Source organism: Charadrius vociferus, unplaced genomic scaffold, assembly GCF_000708025.1.
Source record: "Charadrius vociferus isolate BGI_N301 unplaced genomic scaffold, ASM70802v2 scaffold1044, whole genome shotgun sequence".
NCBI classification, from domain to species: Eukaryota; Metazoa; Chordata; class Aves; order Charadriiformes; family Charadriidae; genus Charadrius; species Charadrius vociferus.
Genome location: NW_009648254.1, coordinates 622,498 through 643,859, shown reverse-complemented (window position 1 = coordinate 643,859; position 21,362 = coordinate 622,498). Strand labels below are relative to the sequence as shown.

Genomic DNA, 21,362 nt, shown 5'->3' with positions numbered 1-21,362 from the left:
GTTAGCAGGTCAGACTTCTAAGCTATAAAGGTATTAAAATGATTAATAAGTTTTTCTGAGGTGCTGCACTTACAGTAGGGCATACGTAACCTTCGGGGCATTTGGGGGACAGCCAGCTGGCAAATATAAGAACACTCTGGTTGAATTGGTATGTGTGCTCTATGGTCTTGCTGTTTATGAGTGATACCTTCAAAATACTGACATTTCAGGGGGAAAAAAATCCCCTATTCTAGAAAGCAACATGTTAATGACAGTTCATATATACCCCACAGCATCTTCTGGAGATGTTAAGAACTGCACAAGCGAGTGTTCTGTAGAATTGTATATAAGATCAGTTTTGGCATAAAGTAGTAAACAATTACGAAGTACAGATGCCACTCTGGAAGTCACTACACACATAGGAATGCAAGAGACGTTTCCAGAGTGAAGCCACATTGTGTGAATCCTTGAACAGATCATGATTTTTCATGGACTTGTCTGTCTCTGGGGAGCGAAGGTTCTGTTAGCTAGAGCACCGCTGCCAGACTGAGGACCAGTCACTCATTCAGCTGGGGAGAACAGCCATGTCTTCCACCTATGTGTATCATTACTGCTTTTTTTTCGTTACTCCTTCCAGAATCCAAAGACATTATTATTATTTTTTTTATCAGACACTATCCAAAACTATACATATGGTGAAAAATGCCACAGATTAAAGCAGCAGTCACTGGGCTAATGAAACTGAAGGGCTGCGTGTGTGGACAAAGCAGTTTTCAACCCACTTAGAACATAAAATTCTACTGAGGAGTCCTTACGGATTTTAGAAGTATCAGATTACCTTCTCTTTAATCTCTGTTTATCAGTTCTCAACATACCCTACCAAATGAAACAGAACAACCTCTAAATGTTGGTTCTATTCTACTGAAACCATGCAGCGGCTTACTCGTAATTGGTCATTTAATTATTCTAGTAATTCCTTCTCCAATTTTATTTGCTCTGCATTTTAAAACTCCACCATTTCTCTCCATCGCACGCAGACACACACAGAGACACAAACGTGCCTTGTTCGGTTCAGATTTTTAGCTGCTTTTAAGAGCAACTTCATCATTTTCATTCTTCATACTTGATCCTGTTATTATGGATAATACATGACGTGCTGGTCTGGACGGATTGTGTTCAGAACATGACAATCTAATAATATGTAGGGCCTCTTTATAAAACATCTGCTCAGTGAAAGCCTTTTTGTTTAAGCCTGTGACTGCTTCATAGAAGCACGGACAACACAAAACCAGACTCAAGATGTAGTTTATTTTCTATGCTGTTTCATCTTTGGTCAAATCTCGTATTCGTTCCTCGCCCTTCATCACCTGTCATCTTTGAGGGAAATGCCTGTTTCAGTATTATCTTTCTGTCTTTTTTCCTAAAGTACTTCATCTTCCATGCCCTGGACTTTTTTTTTGATTCAACCTAGATCGGGGATTAGGTATTACAGCAGCAGTTGTAATACACAGAGTACAGAGCCTGGAGTAATACTCTGTAGAAGTTCAAACAAAGAACAGGTTTCAAAGGCAAAAAAGGCTTGTGATTATCAGTGCTTGTAAAAACCACTTTAATGCTATTGCTCAATATGCCAAAATGAAAAGCCTTAGATTTCACAGTTGTGCTGTATAAGTGGGGAATATAAAGGATGGGGTTTTGCATAGAACTAGTAGTCTTTTAAGTATGTTACAGGCATTTTAGTGGGTTTTGTTAGCTGTACCTATTTCAGGGCAACACAACCAATTACATAAATTGGGATATCTGGTTAATGGTGAGTTCATTCTTTTACTTTTTGCTTCAGTACGGTCACGTTTTTTTTTTAAATTTTATTGCGAAGCTGTTTAACGCTGAACTGGATGTATTTTGGATGTTCTTTTTTGGGGCATTGGCAACTCTGAAATGCTATGGAGAGCCCATGTTGTCAATGCAATACTTTTTTTTTATTCTAATGTTTGTCCTTGTTTCCACTGCAGACAGCTGCCTGGCAAACAAACAGCCCTTTTAAAGCACACCTGGTGAGCAACCAAGGGCAGGCAGGTGTGCTGCGTGAGTCAGCCCGAGCTGCCTGTTGAGGCTCCGCGTGTAATAACGTGTTTGAAGACTTTGACTGTCTGATATAGTTTTAAACTGTAGTGTTAAAGTGACGTGGACAGATAAAATAATGCCTTTTGAGTGTTTGAGTCAAGAGGAATTTCCAAGTGGCTTCTTGTAGGGATGCCCTGAGCATTTTTCACGTAGCCAGTGCTGCTGCCTATTTTTAAGGCTCATCGTGAAAGCTCTGCCAGTCTCCACGGCCTCAGGTGCAAACCTGCAAACCACATTGCATTACATGCAAACGATCTCAGGGAGTCATAGACTTTATAAGATCTGCATAAAACTAACCTATTTATTTGAACTCTCTGTGTGTTAGATCAACACTTGTTCTCATTCTGTAATAGAGCTGTCACCTAAATTTGCTTTTCACACCTCTACCTCGGATGGAGTCTATCTGACTGGACCGGTCATTCAGCACTGGTAAGTCTACTGGCCAGAAGAAATACCGAATATACCAATGCTGTGGAATCCCTGCTTCTGGTATGTGTTTATCATTTAGTGAAAAGGTAATGAAGTTCCAGGTAAGCGTGTTCTAGGATTTATCTTGGAAATCGCGCTCAGAGGTATTTAGCATGGTTAGAACTCCTGTGCTTTACCCTGAGCAGGCAGAACTCCACCAAGTTGCCGTGGAGAGCCAGTCCTTCAGCTAGAAGCCGCCACAGCCCGTTCGTTCCCATTTCGACCAGCCGCCAGAGAGAGGAGGAACACTTACAGTGTGTTTGTTGCCTTCTGCCGTCTGAATACGCAGTTAGGGATCATATGCCTCTCTCCATTATTCTGCCATTGCGCTGTTTGAATGTGTTAAATCTGTCACTTCATTTTTTTACCTGTACCTTTTTTTTACCTGTACCAGTTGCTTCAGAAGATGGCATCTGTCAGCTCTCTTCTTGGCTCCTTAGTGATATCTCCGGGTGCCTCTTTTGCTGATTTTGTACATTTTGCAGCTGTTGGAAGCATCGTAGTCCCTGCACATACACCCTTTATTTGAAAAAATCCTTCGATATTCTCTCCGAAATGAGCATGTGTGCTGGATTTCATGCAAGCAAGTGAACTCTGTACTGTGTTTTCCTCCAGTAGAAAAGATGTTTGTTTTCCTTCTGAGGTTTGACTTGTTCTGAGTAAATTAGTACACCCAGGAGCTACCGAGGTCATGAAAGAGAAATGCTGGAGCAAAACACTTCTGAATTAGATTGCTAAAATGAGAAGGAAAAAAAAAGTGAGATAACTTTGTAGTTCCTCTGAATAGATAATTCCTTTTTATAAAGACATGTGCTTAGGGGCTTTTCTTTTTGATGTACTGTTTTGCAGTGGCATATATTTTTCTGGAACTATTTTCAGAAATGTTCTTAATTTTGAATGCTTGAACATGAAAGGATAAGTTATAAGACTTTAACGTTATGTTTATAATTATAAATAATAAAGGTAATTGTGTGAAAGAGTCCTACATGGATTCGTAAACATTACTGTGGTGTATGTTTTGACCGGACGAGGTATTTGGAGGCTTTATCAATAGTGGCCTGTTGTTCTGGTCAGCAGGAGGAATGGCTCTGGCGTTACTTTTGAGTGCCGTGTTAGGGCCTACAGGTTCTTGTTTGGTTTTGCTGTCCCCAGTTCCTGAAGGTTGGATCTTCAGCGTGTTTGGCAATCTTACAACTTTATAATACAAGGACCGTGCTATATTTCGGAGTCTGTGAAGAGCATATGGCACTTTTTGCACAATACTTCCATGTGCGGCTGCTTTTATTCCCTTTTCAGTGGGATTCAAACTTCTGCATTTGAATGCTGAAGGCAAAGGCTTGTCAGCAAAAGGACCGGGTCTGTGCGGTAGAAGGCAGCGTTGCCTTGACGGTTGGTGTATTTACATACTTTTTCAAAGACCTGACAATGTCACAAGGGCAACTAGAATTCAGAAACGTGGTATCGTTTGCTCAGGGAGTGGGCTGTTGTGAAAGGAGAAGATGCAAGGGTCGTTGGGAAAGGGAAGCGTGGCAGAGCACTTCTCAAACCTTCCCCGTCTGATGCATTCCGAAACAGGCAGGCAGGATGTATGACATCTTCAAAGCGGCAGAGAAGACTTCTCTTAGAATTGTTTTTTTCCTAACCAAAGTCATTCAAGGTGTCAGGAATTTATGGTACAGTTTGTGTTGGAGTGGGAGAGGGATGGTGCATGAGGAACTGCACAGAGGATTGGGCGAGAGGAGGAACAATCTGCTCGACGTCGGTTCTAGACTAAGTGTGGGTTCTGGGAGAGCGCTGCTACTAACCAGGGCAGATCCGCCTCTCGGGCACAGCTTGCGTGAAGTCAAACAGGCCGCAGTAGCGATTTTTGATTCTCTCACATTAGCACCCGTTTTGCTAAATTGCACTCTCACAGTCATAGCAAGAGCAGCTCGTTACTGTCAGTTGTGACTACTGCTCTAATCGAGACGGGGAGAGGGGACAGGGGAAAACGCAAGATGTCCTCGGAGTAAAGTGTTTCCATATCTACTACACTTCCGTGCAGATTCAGATGTTATCTGCTAGAAAGTGAGTGTGTTGTGATGAACTCATGTGCTCATATTATTTTTTTCTTAGTCTCTTAATTGCCCTTGAAGCTGTTCTTGTTCTTCCTTTTTATTTTTGTGATTTCTGTGCAACTGTATTTTCCTTTTATTTTTTTTTTTGTTTATTATTTTATTTTATTTATTTTCTTTAAGAAGCTCCTCTACTCACTGTCTCCCTCTCAAAATGAAGGGTCCCCAAATACATTGATCTTGTCTTCTCCCACAAGCAAAGGAGATATGGACATGCCCTTATGTTCAGTTTTTGCCAAGATTCTTATGATTCCCATGTTCCTATCCAAATCTTGGTCTAATTTCATATTTCCAAACACGTCTGTCTCCAGAATCCCAGCACCAGCACACAGGCTCCATGTACCCCTAATGCACACACAGGCTTTCCTTTCTCTGTGTATGGAGACGTGTACGTAGTTACACTGTGGATGGACCAACCGTGATGTGTATCACAACGAGAGCAAAGGAAAGCAGAACCATCTAATAGATATAAGGTGTTTTGTCTTACTGTAGTTATTGGGAGCTCCACTTAGAGATACGAACATATGCTTGTTTCTAAGAAGAAAACGTACCCTCTTATAGATAGATTTCTTAACTTCACAGGAAAGGGGAAACTTATATCCTTTTTTTTTTAAAAAAAAAAAAAAGAAGATTATGCTGTTTCAGAGGTGAAAAGATTGATGACGGGTTGAAATATTCAACCTGCCCAACCAACCTGGTATGAGAAAACACCCATTGGTAAATATCAGTTTCAAGATCTTTAATAACTTTGAAGCAGCACATATTTGTTACTGCAGTTTCTGGTTGTTTCTTTTTACAATGTGCGGTTTGCGTCTAATGTAGTGAGGGTTCTCTCTATTCAAATTCTGCTGATACTTGTGCTGGTCCTTTTATAACCTGGAATAAATATCATTAGAGTACTGTAAAAATGAAATGCTGTAACATTAAAGGCTTAGAGAATGTTTTACTTCTCTGGACGTAGATTAACACCTGTTTTAATTGCAAACAATATTACAAGAGAAAGCAGTTAAGTTGTGAATCTGGTGCTCAGCTGCATTTGTATGCATCTAGCGACACAGCATAAATGTTGCACATTTGTTAACTAACAATTGTATTTCTTTATACAGTTTGAGTTTAAATACTTTTTCCAGTGTGTAGAGAAAGATGATTCATTAATGGATCTAAAGGATATTTCTGTTAGTAATATCTCACAGTTACATTCCTGAAATTATCATATCTGAAGGCTCCTAACAAAAAGAAGCAACATTATGTATTAATGATTCACCGTAACTCTGGAGAATAGTAAAATGATAGCCTTGTTTGCTGTAACGTACAGAAGAGGAGTACAGAAGGTGCTGTGATAATCAGATGAGGAGACCACAGGACCAGGCACACTAAGGACCGCTGACCAGCTCATCTCAGGCGTGGTGACGGGAAGCGAATAATAGAGAGTACACTTCTAGGCAGGATCATACTGACACTAGTGTGCTCTCTGAGCAGCACTCCTGCCATTCTGTTTTCAAAGACTTAGACCTTTCTTCTAAATTTTCTTGAAAGCAATAATCTGAGGCGTGAGTAGGGATACTACTGGGGTTTTGTAATGCCGTGCAGTGATGTTTGATCAGAAGGAGTTAGAAGTGCAAGAGAAGAGATCTCTTATTTGTACTCCTTGTTTTCAGTTACTGTAAGCGTTCTGTGATGATTGTCTTATCTCTGAGAATTCGGTACAAATGTGATATTGCCTATCGGGATGCCGTGGTAGCAAAACGCTGTAAACATAATGTCCACTAATCTTATCTAAAGATGTTTTTTCAGTGTTAGCTGCACTTCTAATTACTTTCCAAATGTCTGTGCATTGGAAAACAAACAAAAGCTCACTGGTGTGGCACTATGAACACCCTAATTCACAGTACCGAGAAACATACAGTGCATACTTTTAAAACAAGATCTGTGGATGGATCCTCAGGTTCTGAGTTACCTGGGAAAAAAAGCTCTAGGTGAGTCTCATTTGCTCACCGATATTGCTGAGCTTTATAGTCAGGGGACCAGGGTTTGAGGTTCAACTAGATCAGTTATTTCTGCTTACCATGAAGTAACTGAAGTTAAGTCATTTGTGTGCGCTGCCCCACTGGAAAACTACCATATAAGCCCACATAATAACCTCTGGGTTTATTAATGCTGATTCATTCATAATTTTTGCATGGTGGTAAAAACAGTATTCCAATTAATATTAGATATTTATTTCTCCAAAAATAGGAATAAAGATGTACTTATTTGGGGATCTGATTATCTTTAACAATCAGACGATGTACCATTAGCAATGGCATATTGAGCAATGTATCTTTATAACAGTGTTTTAAAATAGCGTGTCTGAGTCAACTCCTTGCCCACCTTTAGCATTATAAATTGAGATATGCGTACAGGCTGTCACCTTTCCCATTATACTTATTCCAAAGCATATTTTAATTTCATTTTGACTCGCCCCCTCCCATGTTAGCCTTTTTCCCTTCCTCTGGATTTTTCAGCAATATGAATTTTTGGTTATGATTTTAAGGCACACAAACAAAAATATTCTCTTCATTGCGACTGGACAGAGCTCAGAGTATGAGCTGTGGTATGTAGAGTGCCACAGGTGAATATCGTCTCTCGTGGCTTCCCTTGCTGTTGGAGGTTCGCGTGGCAAAGGCATTAGCTGCATGCCACACACAGGGAAATAAGAAGAAAGAGAATGTGCATTAGCTGCATGCAGCACTTGTTTTCAGATGATCCCTCTTGCAACAACTGAGTGCGTCTCTTCAAAGGGAAGATTCCTGTGCTGCTTTGCGCAGCGCAGCCAACAAAAGCCCAGGCTGATTTATGAGTTAGTCCGCGTGTCAGATTTATGTAATGAGATTATATAGTCAATCTAATGAAGGAAAAAGATGCTTACCAGAACAGTATGACAGCGCTGTGATTAAACGATTTGGTAACAGTATTCCCTCAATGGATTAATTTAAAAAAATACAGCAGGTACAGTTGACCTGGTTTTGTGCGTTGCTAGCGATAGGCTCCTCGCAAGGAAGATTAATGTTTTTTGATTGTGTTGATAAAATAACTATGTGATTGTAAAGGTAGATACGAATGGTTTGTATCCAGCAAACTGCCTTTTGTTTTTTATTAATCTCCCCCCATGATTTATGCTGATGGAGGCTTCTCCTACTTGGGGTCTTAGGGTAGAAAGCAAAATAAAACTGTAACAAAGATCTGCTGCCATCTTAATGCATCACTGTAATTGGAGCGCCTGCCCTGCCGATACTCATCCATCCGCTGTGACATCAAGGAAGATTTTTCCAGCTTTAGACACACTTGAAGTTTTAGAAACAGGAGTTTCATGCTAGATCTGAAAGGAATTGAAAGGAATGTATCTTGCTCTCTTCCACTAAACATTATAGGTCACTGAAAAAGCCATTTTTAATAAGGCTTTTAAAGACTGGGGAATGTGAGACCTAAATCAATGATAAGGTAGAAAGAACTCTTTCTAGCCAGAGGCCTGAGCTGATTAGTATTGGGGGGCGGAATATTCATAAAAGCTAACGTGAGCCTAGCGATACCGCCTCCCCGGGCGTGCTCCAGGGGCAGTGGAGAAAGTGTCAGAAGCCTGATACGCCGGCTGTTAATCATGATGTGGAGGGGAATCTATTGCAAACATTTTCTATTAAAAGAAACTTTTTTGTAGAAAAGAAATCGGTTTCAAACATGTTTTCTTCTCCAGTTAAAAAAAGCTTTCAGCTAGGAATTGGATATTCTGAGTTTTAGAAGTTCTCAGCCTTTTTCTTCCTTCTTTTTTAATGCAAAGTCAGATTCTAGAGGGGAGAGTACAGTATTGCCTAGTTATTTTGCATATATAACAGTGTTATTTTTCTTCTTAAGGAGCTAAAAGCTCAAGTAGAGATGCCTTCTGTATTATTTATATTGAATTAATTAAGTACCTTCATGGGCAACAGCAAAAATGGTATTGGCATCAACTTAAGATAACGTTCACTGTTGTGCAGTTGTGATTACAGCAGTGTAAGAAGCACTAAGATCCAAAAAGGTGTCTCTAAGAGACCTATTTTAATTACTTTCCGTCAGTTTGGATAGCTTGGTTCTGCCAGGTCAAAATTTCATTGTGGGGGAGGATTGTTTAATTAAAAAACAGATGACGGGTATGTCAAACAGGTGTTACAGACAAAGGACACGGAAATAAAAATGCACCTACGTTCCAGATTATTTCTTGGTACGTTCTCTTTAAATGCCTGCGTCAAGACAGCTGTCTCTTCCTTTCCCTTTCTGCCCCCGAACAAACTTTTTTTGTTCTCTGTATCATAGGAGCCTTTACATTTATCTATAACGTACACGTATTTTTAACAGCTTCACACTAAATGTGTTTTTCAGATAATGTTTATTATCAGATATAGAGTTGCAAAATTAGATCTTATGTTAGTAATGACAAGAGAATGTGCACCTTCAGCTACAGTAGGCAGATGTATGGAGGAGACGGAGAAATTTGAGAATAAAGAAATCAGAATAAAAAAATGCTTGAGAAGTATATGAGCCACCGACAAAAATGTGGGGTTACAAAGCACTTCATCTCAGGTCATTGGTTTTAAATTAACGACCAGTCAGGTGTGGCCAAATACCTGAGAGATATTTACCATCACTGTCACTTGTAAACCTGCTGTTTGGTCACACGCCTCAGTGTGCCGCGTTGGGTTTCGTCTGGTTCACACAAAGACGGTCTGGGCCTCGCTGCACGGGAGGTGTAAGGTATGGGAGAAGAGAGTTGCATTTACTGTGGTTATCTGCAGTCGCACGAGCAGCAATACACGTTTATTCATTGCATTCTCTACCATACTTCCTAACCACTAGTCTGCTGTACTTGCATGTAAAATATTAAGACAATCTGGGACTGACAAAACAGTTTCATCCAAGAGATACAAACATTGGCTTGTTCTCTAAGAACATAATGAACAGTGGTGTTGGCTTAATGGAAAGTTAAGGATGTGTTTACTACTTTCTCCATCTGAGAGAAAGCGTATATAAACCCTGTACATGGGCTGTTCCGTAAGAAACATTTGTGCTGCCCTAAGTCAGGTCTTGACCTTTCCCATCTTAAAATCACGAAGCATTTATCTTGCATGGAGAAAGCAATTGATTCTCTCTTCAAGAGAAGCTGATGTTCTAACTAAATTATCTTTGATACGTACGTACTCTGGTTATTGACCACATGAGGAGGTCAGATGTTGTATTTTAAGGGCAGGATAGTGTAATCTGAAGGCAGGAGTACTGAGGTCTTTAGTCTTCTGACCTACAAAATTACCATGTGTGCCCGCAAGAACCCTGAGTTGTGTTGTCCTGTTGGGTATTAAATCTATTTATAGTCTCAAACAAGAAAGAATAGAAAATTCAGTCAGGAGCAGTCAGCTCTTAGGATGTTTAAATTAGGTTGAACAATTGATGAAGAACTCTTAGTGCATCAAATCATTTAAGGTCTGTAAGTGATGCCCGACCTACTGGCATCTTCAAGGTTTAAGTGAAGTTTGGTATTAAAAACAAACAAAAAAGTAATTTCTGTTATGGCAAATAAGAATATTTTTTAGTCATATAGGACGTTTAACAGCTGTGTAGCCTCCCTCTCAAATTTGGCGAAGGAGCAGTGATGCTGAGGCAGAAGAATGTGATCCCTTCATCTGGAGTTAGTCAGCTTTTCTCCTTGAACGACACAGGTGATGGCTGTGCAACGGCCCAGTGCAGTGCCTGTCACAGGGAAATAAAATGTGCCCAGTGACATTGCCATCAGGCTCAAAAGCAGCTGAGATTTTGGGGCATAACATTCTGCTCCCGTAGATGCCACAGCTATAACTCTTAAAATGCGCAGCTTTCAGGGAACCGTAGCAGCCTTTGCCAGACCCTTCCGACAGGCTGGAACTCAGCCGCGTTCCTGCCGCCGTCAGTATTCTCATGGATATTTGTGAGTCCCCGGAGTGTCCGAGTTTGCTGTATGGCAACCGGAAGGTGTGTGTGGGTAGTGTCTGTGTGGATACATACCCAAATAAGGCTGGCGTGCGTACATGATTGATTCTGCACATACGAAACACAGTGAGACTCCATCACCTGCAGCAGCTCAAACAGCGGTGGTGTTCCCGTGCCATGAAGCTGCCAGGCTGGTGTCATGGCGTGTCCAGCAGACAGAAATGTGGATGACTTGGGATGAGTTTTATTTTTAAAGGAAAAAGAATTTGCAAACTCCCATCAGAATCTACCTAGGATATGGTGTATTTAAGTGATTTTACTTTGATAATGCTGTAAGCTGGTCTTTGATAATTGCTTTCTGTAATTGGAACAAATTTATGATTATGCTAATTCATCTGCTGCCACCCAACCTGTAGCAGCTGAGTTAATCCATGTCTGCCCCTGCATTTCTTTTGTAGATCATTACGTGATCAGCCTGCGTTAGAAATTGATGGGGGTATTTTAATTCTGAGCAGATTTAATTTCAGGGGAAGGGAACCCAGATACCTTTATATAAACCTATGGCATATTGTAGCAGTTCTTAAGTCTGTTTCAAGATAGAAATATTTAAGATCTTCAGACAGACTAATTCTTAAAAATAAATTTATTTCATTGTATTACAAGCGACTGTATGACCTCTGCTGATGATAAAGTGAGGGAAGTTAAATGCTAATGAGTTTTGAGCCTACTCTTCAGGCGTTGCGGGTTGGCAATTCAGAACACCGTGCCTCATTTCACTATGGAGATATTGTGGGTTTCTTTGTTGCCTTTAATTTGCTGGGTTGTTTTGTGTGTGCGTGGAATTTCTCCAAAGGCTGCATCACTGCAAGTAACAGCAACCTTTTGTCATCACAAGTCCTTTACATTTATCAGTTTATTCTGTAAATTTACCCCTTAGTTCTCCATCTTTGAAAGCGTTCGTCTGCTGAGCAAAGGCAGTGAATGAGTTTGAGTAAGTCTGGTTTTTCTTCAAGGGAGGGGGATGCTGGAATTCGAGATGAGTATTCGCGGTGTCATTAAGCCTCCAGATAAGAAGCAAAAGGCAGCGCATGCCCTTGCTTACAAATCATCTTCTGATTGCACATCTCTCAACACTTTGATGTTTATGTTCTGTCTGTTTAATGGTTTCCCTTCACCATGATCATCATTCTTTTAAATGCTTTGCATGAATGTAAATGTTTTTCATTCGCTAAGCCTTGCAGTCCAAGAGTCAGTAAACACTGGATGAGTGCGCACTGGGCTGGAAGAGCTGTCTGCGGGAAAAACAGCCCCAGTGTTCGTGCAAGAGCAGCGAGGGCCTGAACCCTCCTGCGCTCCCCCTCGCTGCCCCGGAGCGGCCCCTGACCTGACGAGAGTCAAAATGCAAAATTTTCTATAGACACTGGTGAAATAATGAACTCTAGTAATACTAGCCATGTTTGTCATTTTGTTGAACATTACTGTGTTTGTCATTCCGTTGAACATTACTGTGTTTGTCATTACACTGCACATAAAGTGGGTTTCATTCTCACTGCGACCATTGAATTTCTGTCACTTGATTTATGCTAGTGCTGCTGATCCATAATTTAAATTGCAGTCCTAGTTTCTTTGCTGAACCCCCCTCTGATAATTAATATTATAGTTAACTGCAGAAGGAAACTGAATAGTAAATGGATTACTTCGTTGTTCCTCATCTCACTCAGACCAAAGGGAGACGTAATACATTCAAATAACCATTATTAAGGGAAGAGTTCAGCATTACTGGCGTGGGTAAGGCTGTTTGGTGACCGCTCCAGCGCCGTGCCTGGCCATCTGCGGTCGACAGAGGTGAAAGCGTCAGCCGTGTCACTTGGCTCGGGGAATGAAAGGCAGCGAGTGCGAATGCCAGCGCGTGATTTCCGGGGATGCTTCTAACAATGGAAGTTAGGGTGCCCTAAGGTACCGGGTGTGCTGAAGCTCACGACAAAGCATGACTGCATCTGCCAGCGCTGCTGGGGAAAGCCCACGCTGGGCACGGGACTTCTGCAAAAAGTCTCCTCTGGGTTTACCTCCCTCAGCGGACCTGTGCCGGGCACGGCCTCCGCTGATGGCGTGGGGCACACCTCACAAACTCACCCTCTTGAAACGTCACCCTAAATGTTTATTTTGATGTGCACTGTCGCACACAACGTCATGTGGTCCCAAAAACCTTTAAACTTTTGTGAAGGAGATTGCTTAAAAAAAAAAAATATTAAAAAGTTCAGATTTGAGAGGAAAACTAAGACAAAACAGAGTTATGACAGAGCTTTATAAGAATGCAGAAACAGACAGGTACGTCTCGAATGCTTTATGTAAGCTTTGGTGGTGAAATTGTCTTTGTTACCATTTTTGGTTTACTGCAGCTTGAGGAAAAGAATATCTAGAGCTAAGATCTTTTAACCACTTTTGGTATGAAATGTGTAATGTACTTCATACTCAGGTAATGCCTCTTTTGACAGATGTGTAAAGTAATCACTTCAATTCCATAGTCACCATGTAGGAGCAGAGTGCCCCACACCCCCCTCGATTCTCTCCGCGGTACGTGTGGCGGCGGGAGCGGGGCGGCTACGGACGTGTCATCGCACACCTTCTGTCCCCAGCTTCCCTAAATGACTGATGCTGCTGGAAGGGGAACCTGCTGTCTGGCATGAAATCTAATTGGCTTTGATGGTCAGCTTTTGCAGATTTGTTTATAAACTGGAAAATCTACAAATTGCAGACCATCTGCGCAGAACAGTGTGCTAATGAATGCCTGTAGCTAGCAAATCCATAAGCTCATTACCACAAAGTTCCAAGTCCTTCCACAAGTTCCTAAACGAGGTTATTCATCTGAACAGAGATGAGAAGGGTATTTGACTTCAGGGTACAGCCATACCTCCTTCAGGTCTAGAAGAGCTATCAAAATAACTCACATTTATTCAGTCTTTTAATAGAATCTGCTGATTGTGCTTCTATTTTTAATTTTTCAGTTCTGTAACAGCAGCTTACTATGCTTTAAATTTTAAATTTTTTTATGTTTCAAGTAGAGAAATGCCTTTCAAATAATTCCTGGGTCTACTCCAGAGATACGTTGGCTGGTGAACGAGGGAAGATGTATTGAAATATGTAATACACAGCATTTCATGGTGTCTGTGTACCTTGACAACAAATGGCCTCTGGTTTAAGAATGTTTATGTAACTTGGGAATCTGTTATGATGATCTCTTCCACTGTGTGTGATGTCAAGTGATTTCATCCTTCTGTCTCTCTCAAAAAAAGGGGAATTAATTATACTTCTTACGTGTCATCCCAATGTATTAGAAAGCTTAACAAAGCATTGTCCAGCTGTTGGAACATGTAAAACGCTGTATATCAAGAGCAGTATTTTTAAACATTTCTTATTCTCTCTTGGTTGAGATTTTCTTCTATTTTCTTTGAATAAAAATCAGCCTTTCTAAGTTACTAGCCAATACCTCCTTCCCCCGAGGCTGGGGGGAAGTGGCAGCCGTCAGCTGCCTTTCACTGGGACTGGAACCTCCACTGCTCAGGTCTCTGCTCCTTCCGTCCCAGAAGCGCTTCCCTGTCACGTTGATGAGGTCGTTAGCTCCAGGCACCGAGTGCCTTGGTTTGGCTTTACAGGGTTACAGACTTTTCCCCGTGTTTTCATTCTCTTAGGGAAGCCAAAAGGACTCTCCTAAATGGGACAATAATTGAATAAATCATAGTTACAATAAAAATAAAATGCACAGTAGAGATTCAAGAACAAATACAGAGGACATAGTAAGATGCAGTTACATAAGAAAATTATTTCAGGTTAAAGCTCAGATACTTAGGGTGAAGAGAACCAGGAGGTAAATGAAATATTTTCAACTAGAATGATCAAGTATTCTTTATCATCACTTCTTAATTCCTTGGATTAAATATTAAAGCCTCCTAACTACCCAATACCACAAGAAAAAACGTGATTAATTATTGCTCTCTATCCTCTTCTTCCTCCTCTTTCCTCCCTTTTCTCCCAGTAGAACAAAAATGTTTCCCTTATAGCCCACACCCCTGCAACTCTGAACAAGCTCTTTGCCATCTTCTTTTTGTTCTTTTATTATTTGTTATTTTACTATGTCCTAGCATTTCATTTGGTGTCCCTTTGTTAATAAGCTCTAGGGTCTTCAGAATAGGAATAGCTTCGGTTCTGAATTTGTGAATGTCTACCTTTTTGGGAACCCCATCCTAACTTAATTTTCATCTTAATGTTTGTAATAAAGTTCACAATGACATTTAGTAATGAAGAAATCATTGAAATATCATTTTGGAGACATTCTGCTTCCATCTTTTCTTTTCCTACTTCATATTCTTCTCTGCTCCATCCCTCTCCAGGTGGAATGGCTAAAGAACGAGGAGCCCATAGATTCCAACCTGGATGAGAACATTGACACGAGAGCAGACCACAACCTCATCATCCGACAGGCACGTCTCTCCGACTCTGGGAACTATACCTGCATGGCTGCCAACATTGTTGCCAAGAGAAGGAGCATGTCTGCGACAGTTGTGGTGTATGGTCAGTGAAAACGTGATAATTATGGAAAAACTTAGATCTCTGTGCTTTAATTGCTGGAGTACTTTTATATTTTTAACACAGAACTGGTTCTAAATCAGATGGCTAACCTCGTTCCTGTCAGGATGAATTCAGTTCTGTCGCTCAAGGCTGAGAGCGTGCCTGCTTTTAGAGGGGTGAGAATTACGAGGTTTTTGTTTGTGATGGATTCCCAGGAGTTATGCCAATAATAACAATCCTTCCTGCAGATATTAAGAAGATCCAATTATAAGCTAAAACCACATAAATGAGCTGTGCCTGTATCAGGAAACCCTGAAGCACGTGTCTCGGGAGGTACACAAAGGGCTGCCTTAATTGGATGTGTGGTACGGCAGTGTCCAAGCACCAACTGGTGAACCTACATGTTGCACATAAAAGGACAAAAGGGCAGAACCATTGCTTCATTACTGTCCTCTTGCTCTCCGGGTTTATTTTACTGCATGTGACATGTGATTGGTGGAGGCCAAGCATTCCTAAATCACCCTTTTTAAAATAAAGAAGTCTTGTTTATGGTTTAAACAAAGCATATTTTATGCGAATCGAGGTGTCTGCTTTTACCGCCCTCCCAGACTCTCTCAGTCATTGCACTGCTTAGCCTACTACTCTTCCAAAACAACCATTTGTGTTCTTTGACACCATGGCCTCTATGTAGCTGTGTACGGATAGGCAGCAATGCTTCTGCTTCAGTTTGGAATTTACCTGTAGAACGTAAAAACAAAATTCTGCCTTTGAATGAAATGAGCTGATTAGATTTGTTACTTGATGTCTCTTGGCACAGCCACCACAACCTCAAGCGTGTTTGTGTTTTGCAGTTAATGGAGGCTGGTCATCATGGACCGAGTGGTCAAACTGCAATGCGCGGTGTGGCCGGGGCTGGCAGAAGCGGTCACGGACCTGCACCAACCCTGCTCCGCTCAACGGAGGGGCCTTTTGTGAAGGAATGTCAGTGCAGAAAATCACCTGCACTTCTCTTTGCCCTGGTGAGACACACACAGTCTACTAAGGAGTAACTTTAAATGTCACCCTTTCGGGAGAGCTCCTTCGGTCTGAAATGCCAGGCAGACAGTCGTGCTTTGAAGAGCCCACTGAGGTCAAAAAGGAAATTAGAAATACTTGCATCCTTGTTCAGACTGCAGCTCAGAGCTTCGTTGTGTAGGGTCTGAGCAGTAGTCACAAGCACCTGCGGCTTTGATCTGCCAGGTTTGCCAGGGCTTCAGCGTACACTGAAGCTGCCTAAATACTCAATAGCGAACCAGCAACTGGTTCAGTATGAAAAATCATGGAAGGTGGGTGGGGGTATAGGGAAAGGGGAGGTGATGTTAGAAACACTAGAAAGAGAAACACAGAAACCTAAGCTGAGAACTTCACTTCAAGGTATTATTTAGCTTGCAAAAGTTTGCTTTCAAGTATATTAACCTTTTGAAAATGAGCTTATGCTATACATAGAGCATGGTGTTACATCTCTGGACACACTACATTTCCTCATTTGTTCTCCTGAAACCTCTCTTATCTGATTTTGGAATTGGCATTTCACATACATAGCTAAAGAAAATTAGTGGGATTGTCTACCTGTAAGTTTTACGAGCCTGTGTGTGCCTGGGGTCACAGTGGAACTTGTCTGGATTCTGGCAAACCTCTCTTCTAGCTTTTATGAGTTTTTAGATACAACGTGTCCTGAACTGGGATTTAAAGAATTTAATATTTGTTATATATCTCCCTGTTCATCTGACTGTTCTTTAATCTGATTTATGCATGAAAAAGAAAGGGAGCTGTGGAATCCCTTCTCATTTGGGAAAGGGTCAGAGACAGCTGTGAATTAGTCGGCAAAGCAACATATTGATCTGTATTGCTCAGGGCATTAGCCAGAAGTCTACAAGGCCAGCTATGCTCTTTTTGTAAACGTCAGCATGATTTCTCCGGTAGGAAAAGGTGTGGCCTCTCTACATCAGCCTGTTTTAAGGCAGAATTTGTACTGCAACATTAGCAGCTAATAGCTAGGGGGCAAAGGAAATGTTTCCTTCTGCAGTTTTCATTGACTACATTTGCAGAGTGTTCTATACTGGTGCTATTTTAAAAGTTCCATATTGCACACTTGAGGTGGTACATTATAATACTGGATTTTAACTTCACATCTGATAAAACTATATTTATTTCACCTGAGAGTTATATTTTGTTTACTTGGTGTGGCCTGAGGAGAGATATGAAACAAGTACTCTTGGTAGGGCTCCTGAAGTACACCAGTCTGATACACAGTGACGGTGCTTGTTTTTTCTTCCTCCCCATTCAGTGGATGGAAACTGGGAGGTGTGGAGCGAGTGGTCTGTGTGCAGTCCAGAATGTGAACACTTGAGAGTTCGGGAATGTATCGCACCACCTCCAAGAAACGGAGGGAAGTACTGCGAGGGCTTGAGTCAAGAATCGGAGAATTGCACTGAAGGGCTTTGCATTCAAGGTGAGTAACAGTTGGCGCTGGATTGGATTTAGGAGGTATGGCCTAAATGTAAACTGTAGTGCAGGCAATGTAGCGTATCTGCCACACACCCGTGTCCGTAGAACTCTTCCAGCTAAAATATTACTGTGAAAAAATAGATTGCTTTCAGAGGGTTGCATAGGGGAAGGTTGGAATCCACAGTGGTTTCTGATTCACTGGATTTGTGCAGCACATACTTTACCTATTAATTATCACATGATTCTAAAAATCCAAATGAAGGTTTTTTGCAATGTGTAATTCTGACCGCCTGCTACAGCGTATTTCACAGAATGTGCTACTTAACCTTCTTCCTTTTCTGGCAAGTAAATTGGCAAAGCACCAACATGAATACTCACGGTGCAAAAGCTGTTTAAGGTCAAAGTTGACTCTCTCTGTTGCCTTTAACACAGAAGTTAAATACGGGCAGTCCTACTCTATGGCGAGTTCCCTGTGAAAGGATTCGCCCTTCATAAATGTCTGGAAAGCATCTGGCATTTGGTGGTTGCTACTATCAACAAACACCTAGGAGCCAAGGAAATCAGCCCTGCAGCTGCAGAGCTGCGGAACACCCGGGGGCAGCTGCGTAGGCTCAAAACAAAGAAGAAATGCTCAAGTTTATTCCCACACTGAATGCTGCTCTGTCCATGAAGTGATACTGTCACCATATCGCTTTCCAGCAATGAAACGGCCGCTGTGGGAGCAATCAGGATGCCAGGGCTGAAAGATATAAACCAAAATAAGTCTACTTTTTCTTTAATTTTATATTTAAGTAGTCCTCTGTCTTTGTTCTCTGGTACTGCATTACCCTTCCTTCTTGATCTTTTGCATATATGTGTTCACGTTATGCCTAGCAGTCATTTTCTTCTTCCTCCATAATGCACGCACCAGAAAGAATATGGCTATAAACACTAAGCCTTGTGCTCCTCACCATCCCGTACGGGCTGACGGGAGTGGAAGTGCCCGTGGCCTTCCCCCAGGTGTACCTTCCTAGTCCTGGCTGGCAGTTCTAGAGAGAAAGAAACAGCCACTGTTCCCAACCCGTCCTTCCATGAAGGACATCTGGTGAGATGAGGAAGATAATTTTCTAAACAAAATGAACTCCCTTTTTTTTGCCCTGAGATTTTAATAATTCTTAATGGCAGACAGCATCCTGTATCTTTATTCAGGCTTCAGAAATACGTATACTTCAGCTGAGACATTAAATAAGATTTTGTTGGGTTTTGGAGGGAGGGAATACCCAGCAGTCTCGCTATAGGCCTCTAATTACTTAAAGTTTCCAGGGTTACACAACAGCTCTCCAGCTCCACGGTGTCAGGCAGACACGCGTCAGTGTTTAAAAGGACAGAAATGAAATTTCGACTTTTTCTTCCCCATATTTTAAAAAAGACTAACTAGTGAGAATTTGTGAGCACTGCAATTCATTCAGCTTTAGAGGACCAACGTGGTGATCACATGATGTTTTCTGAGGTCTTTCTCCTTCCTATACATTAAATGAATGCCCTTCCCTGCAGATGGCTTGATAAACCCAGAATCCATTCACGCGTGCAGATTAGCATATCCATTGGAAGACTGTCAGAAGGACGCATTGAAAGGGCCATGAAAAGATGCAGCTGAGGTCTGCACACTTATTTGTGACAGTCGTGAGTTGACTTACCATCTAGTTGGCTCCTTCTGTGGTTTTCACCAGAATTAATAAAAGGTCACTGCTTCCAAGGAGAGCTGTAACAACACGGCGAGCTGGTAAAGACTACCTGTCCCACCTTGCGAATAATGCCCTTTCATACCGTCTACTTACGTGTCAGCCCTGTCTGTCATCTTCCATGCTGCACTTACGCTTTAGTGGCAGAGGAACAAATAGGGGATTATGTGTATTTTGGTAGTCTGAAAGGAGCGCGTGGCCTGGGGAAGAGCTGTGGTTATGAAGCACTGAGAGTTATGGTACACATTTTACTTGATGGCGATGGCTTCATTCCAGGGGGACATCACTGAAACTCCTTGTAGCACTGTTGGTTTCAGGCAAAGATTTGGACTCTGAGCACTGTTGTATCGACAACACGGTATTGTATCACACGGGCATTAGCTGGTGACTTCTCCAGCTCTTAATTTCTCCTTTGTTAGCTTCTCTGTCTCTGAGGAGTTCATCCAGATGCTGTCTACAGGCGGGTTTTGGAATGTCCCCGTTGCGCTCTGTACAGTGGTGAATTATCACTTTGATATTAGTATCACTGCGAGTCCTTCTCAGATGTCCCAGAAGTGGAAAGCTTGCTGCTGTGTCTTTTGAGGAGTACCTCTGATATTTACTGCTAATTCCAGGAGTGCATTTTCAGGAATTATTCCAGGGTAGAGCCCTCTGAAGCTTTTTGTATGGTTTGCATACTGGTCACATGAAGTCTCTTTATCCATGTTACTGCACATAGAGGAACTGGGACTGGGTGGTTGGAGTCCTGTTCACACACATGTTACTGGACCAATGTTCGGGTTTTAATTTTTTTCTTTTTTTTTTTTTTTTTTTTTAAATTATGTGTCTGTGTTCCCTAGAAGAAGACTGTTTTTCATAGTAAGAAATATAAAAGCTGCCATGTAGAATTCTCAGGAGTGAAGTCTGTACATGCTGGCACGTCCATTCAGGGTTATGGACGGCGCTGTGTGAGTGACTGCTTCCCCTTAATGAGCGACCTTTAGCCCCAGCACGGGTTACAGCCTACTCTGAAGAAGGCAGTCAGTATCCAAATCTGTATGGCCTGCAGCTAGAGCGAGAAGCTTGTGTGCAAGTTCCTTGACAGAAAGGGGGGAGGATGTCAGCTGCTCGGGGGGGTGGGGGGGGTATGAGACAGGGGAGGGGCTGGCTTTTCCCAGCAGATACCGGTGCAGTAGTTTTGGCTTTGGAAAATAAAGCAGATTGCATTCTGAAAGGTGCTGCAAAGAAACATCACGAGGAGTTGAAAGCAAAAAAAACTTCAGGAGGCCGTTGCCAATCCACCTTCCTTCTCAGAAGACAGTTAAAAAAAAAAAAACAGAGAAGAAAAAAAAGACACCCCATGACAGTCATATCCCTGATTAGAGATAAGCATATAATGCAGCCGAAGTATTTATTTCTTCTGTTAGTAAATTTAATGCCTATAAAAGATGTCGTATTGACAACTCTGGAGACATAGGTTCTCTGTTTATCCATGGAACAGATTACAGTAGTGTCATAGCACACACCAGCAATTTTTCACCTAATGTGGGGATCGGAAACTGATCTCCAGGTATTTTGTGGGAAAAAATCTACTGTGGTGTAAGGTGGAGTTGAGCGCTTTGTCAGCGGTCTCCTCCGTACAGCCCACCCATCGCTGGGGCTGCGGAAGCTCGGGGGCAAAGAGGGCGGCCGGAGCCTGGGGCTGCGGGCGCTGAGCCGGCCGGTGCGGAGCGGGGCCGAGGTCGCTCTCGCCTTACCTCGTCTCTGTGTGTTAAGGAAGCTGCGCTCCTGCTCCTGCTGTGACGGGTGGCGCCAGGGCACGCGTGTTGGTTCTGAAAGCTGAATTTCCATCTGCCTTCAAACAAGTGTTCCTTGTTTCTTTCATCTTGGAGTGCGGCACTGACTCCTATATGGGGTGTGCTGTATGTATATACCTGTGTCAAGTTATTTTTAG

The 21,362-nt window shown here is 41.9% G+C and overlaps 1 protein-coding gene across 1 annotated transcript in view; it reads left to right on the top strand.

The window, feature by feature from the left end:
* Positions 1-21,362, top strand: part of UNC5D (unc-5 homolog D (C. elegans)) — an 81,959-nt gene that overhangs the window by 21,962 nt on the left and 38,635 nt on the right. The window contains exons 4-6 of the mRNA XM_009884366.1: positions 15,044-15,224; positions 16,073-16,240; positions 17,548-17,712. Coding sequence (XP_009882668.1) covers positions 15,044-15,224; positions 16,073-16,240; positions 17,548-17,712 — 514 coding nt within the window. The remainder of the gene's footprint in view (positions 1-15,043; positions 15,225-16,072; positions 16,241-17,547; positions 17,713-21,362) is intronic.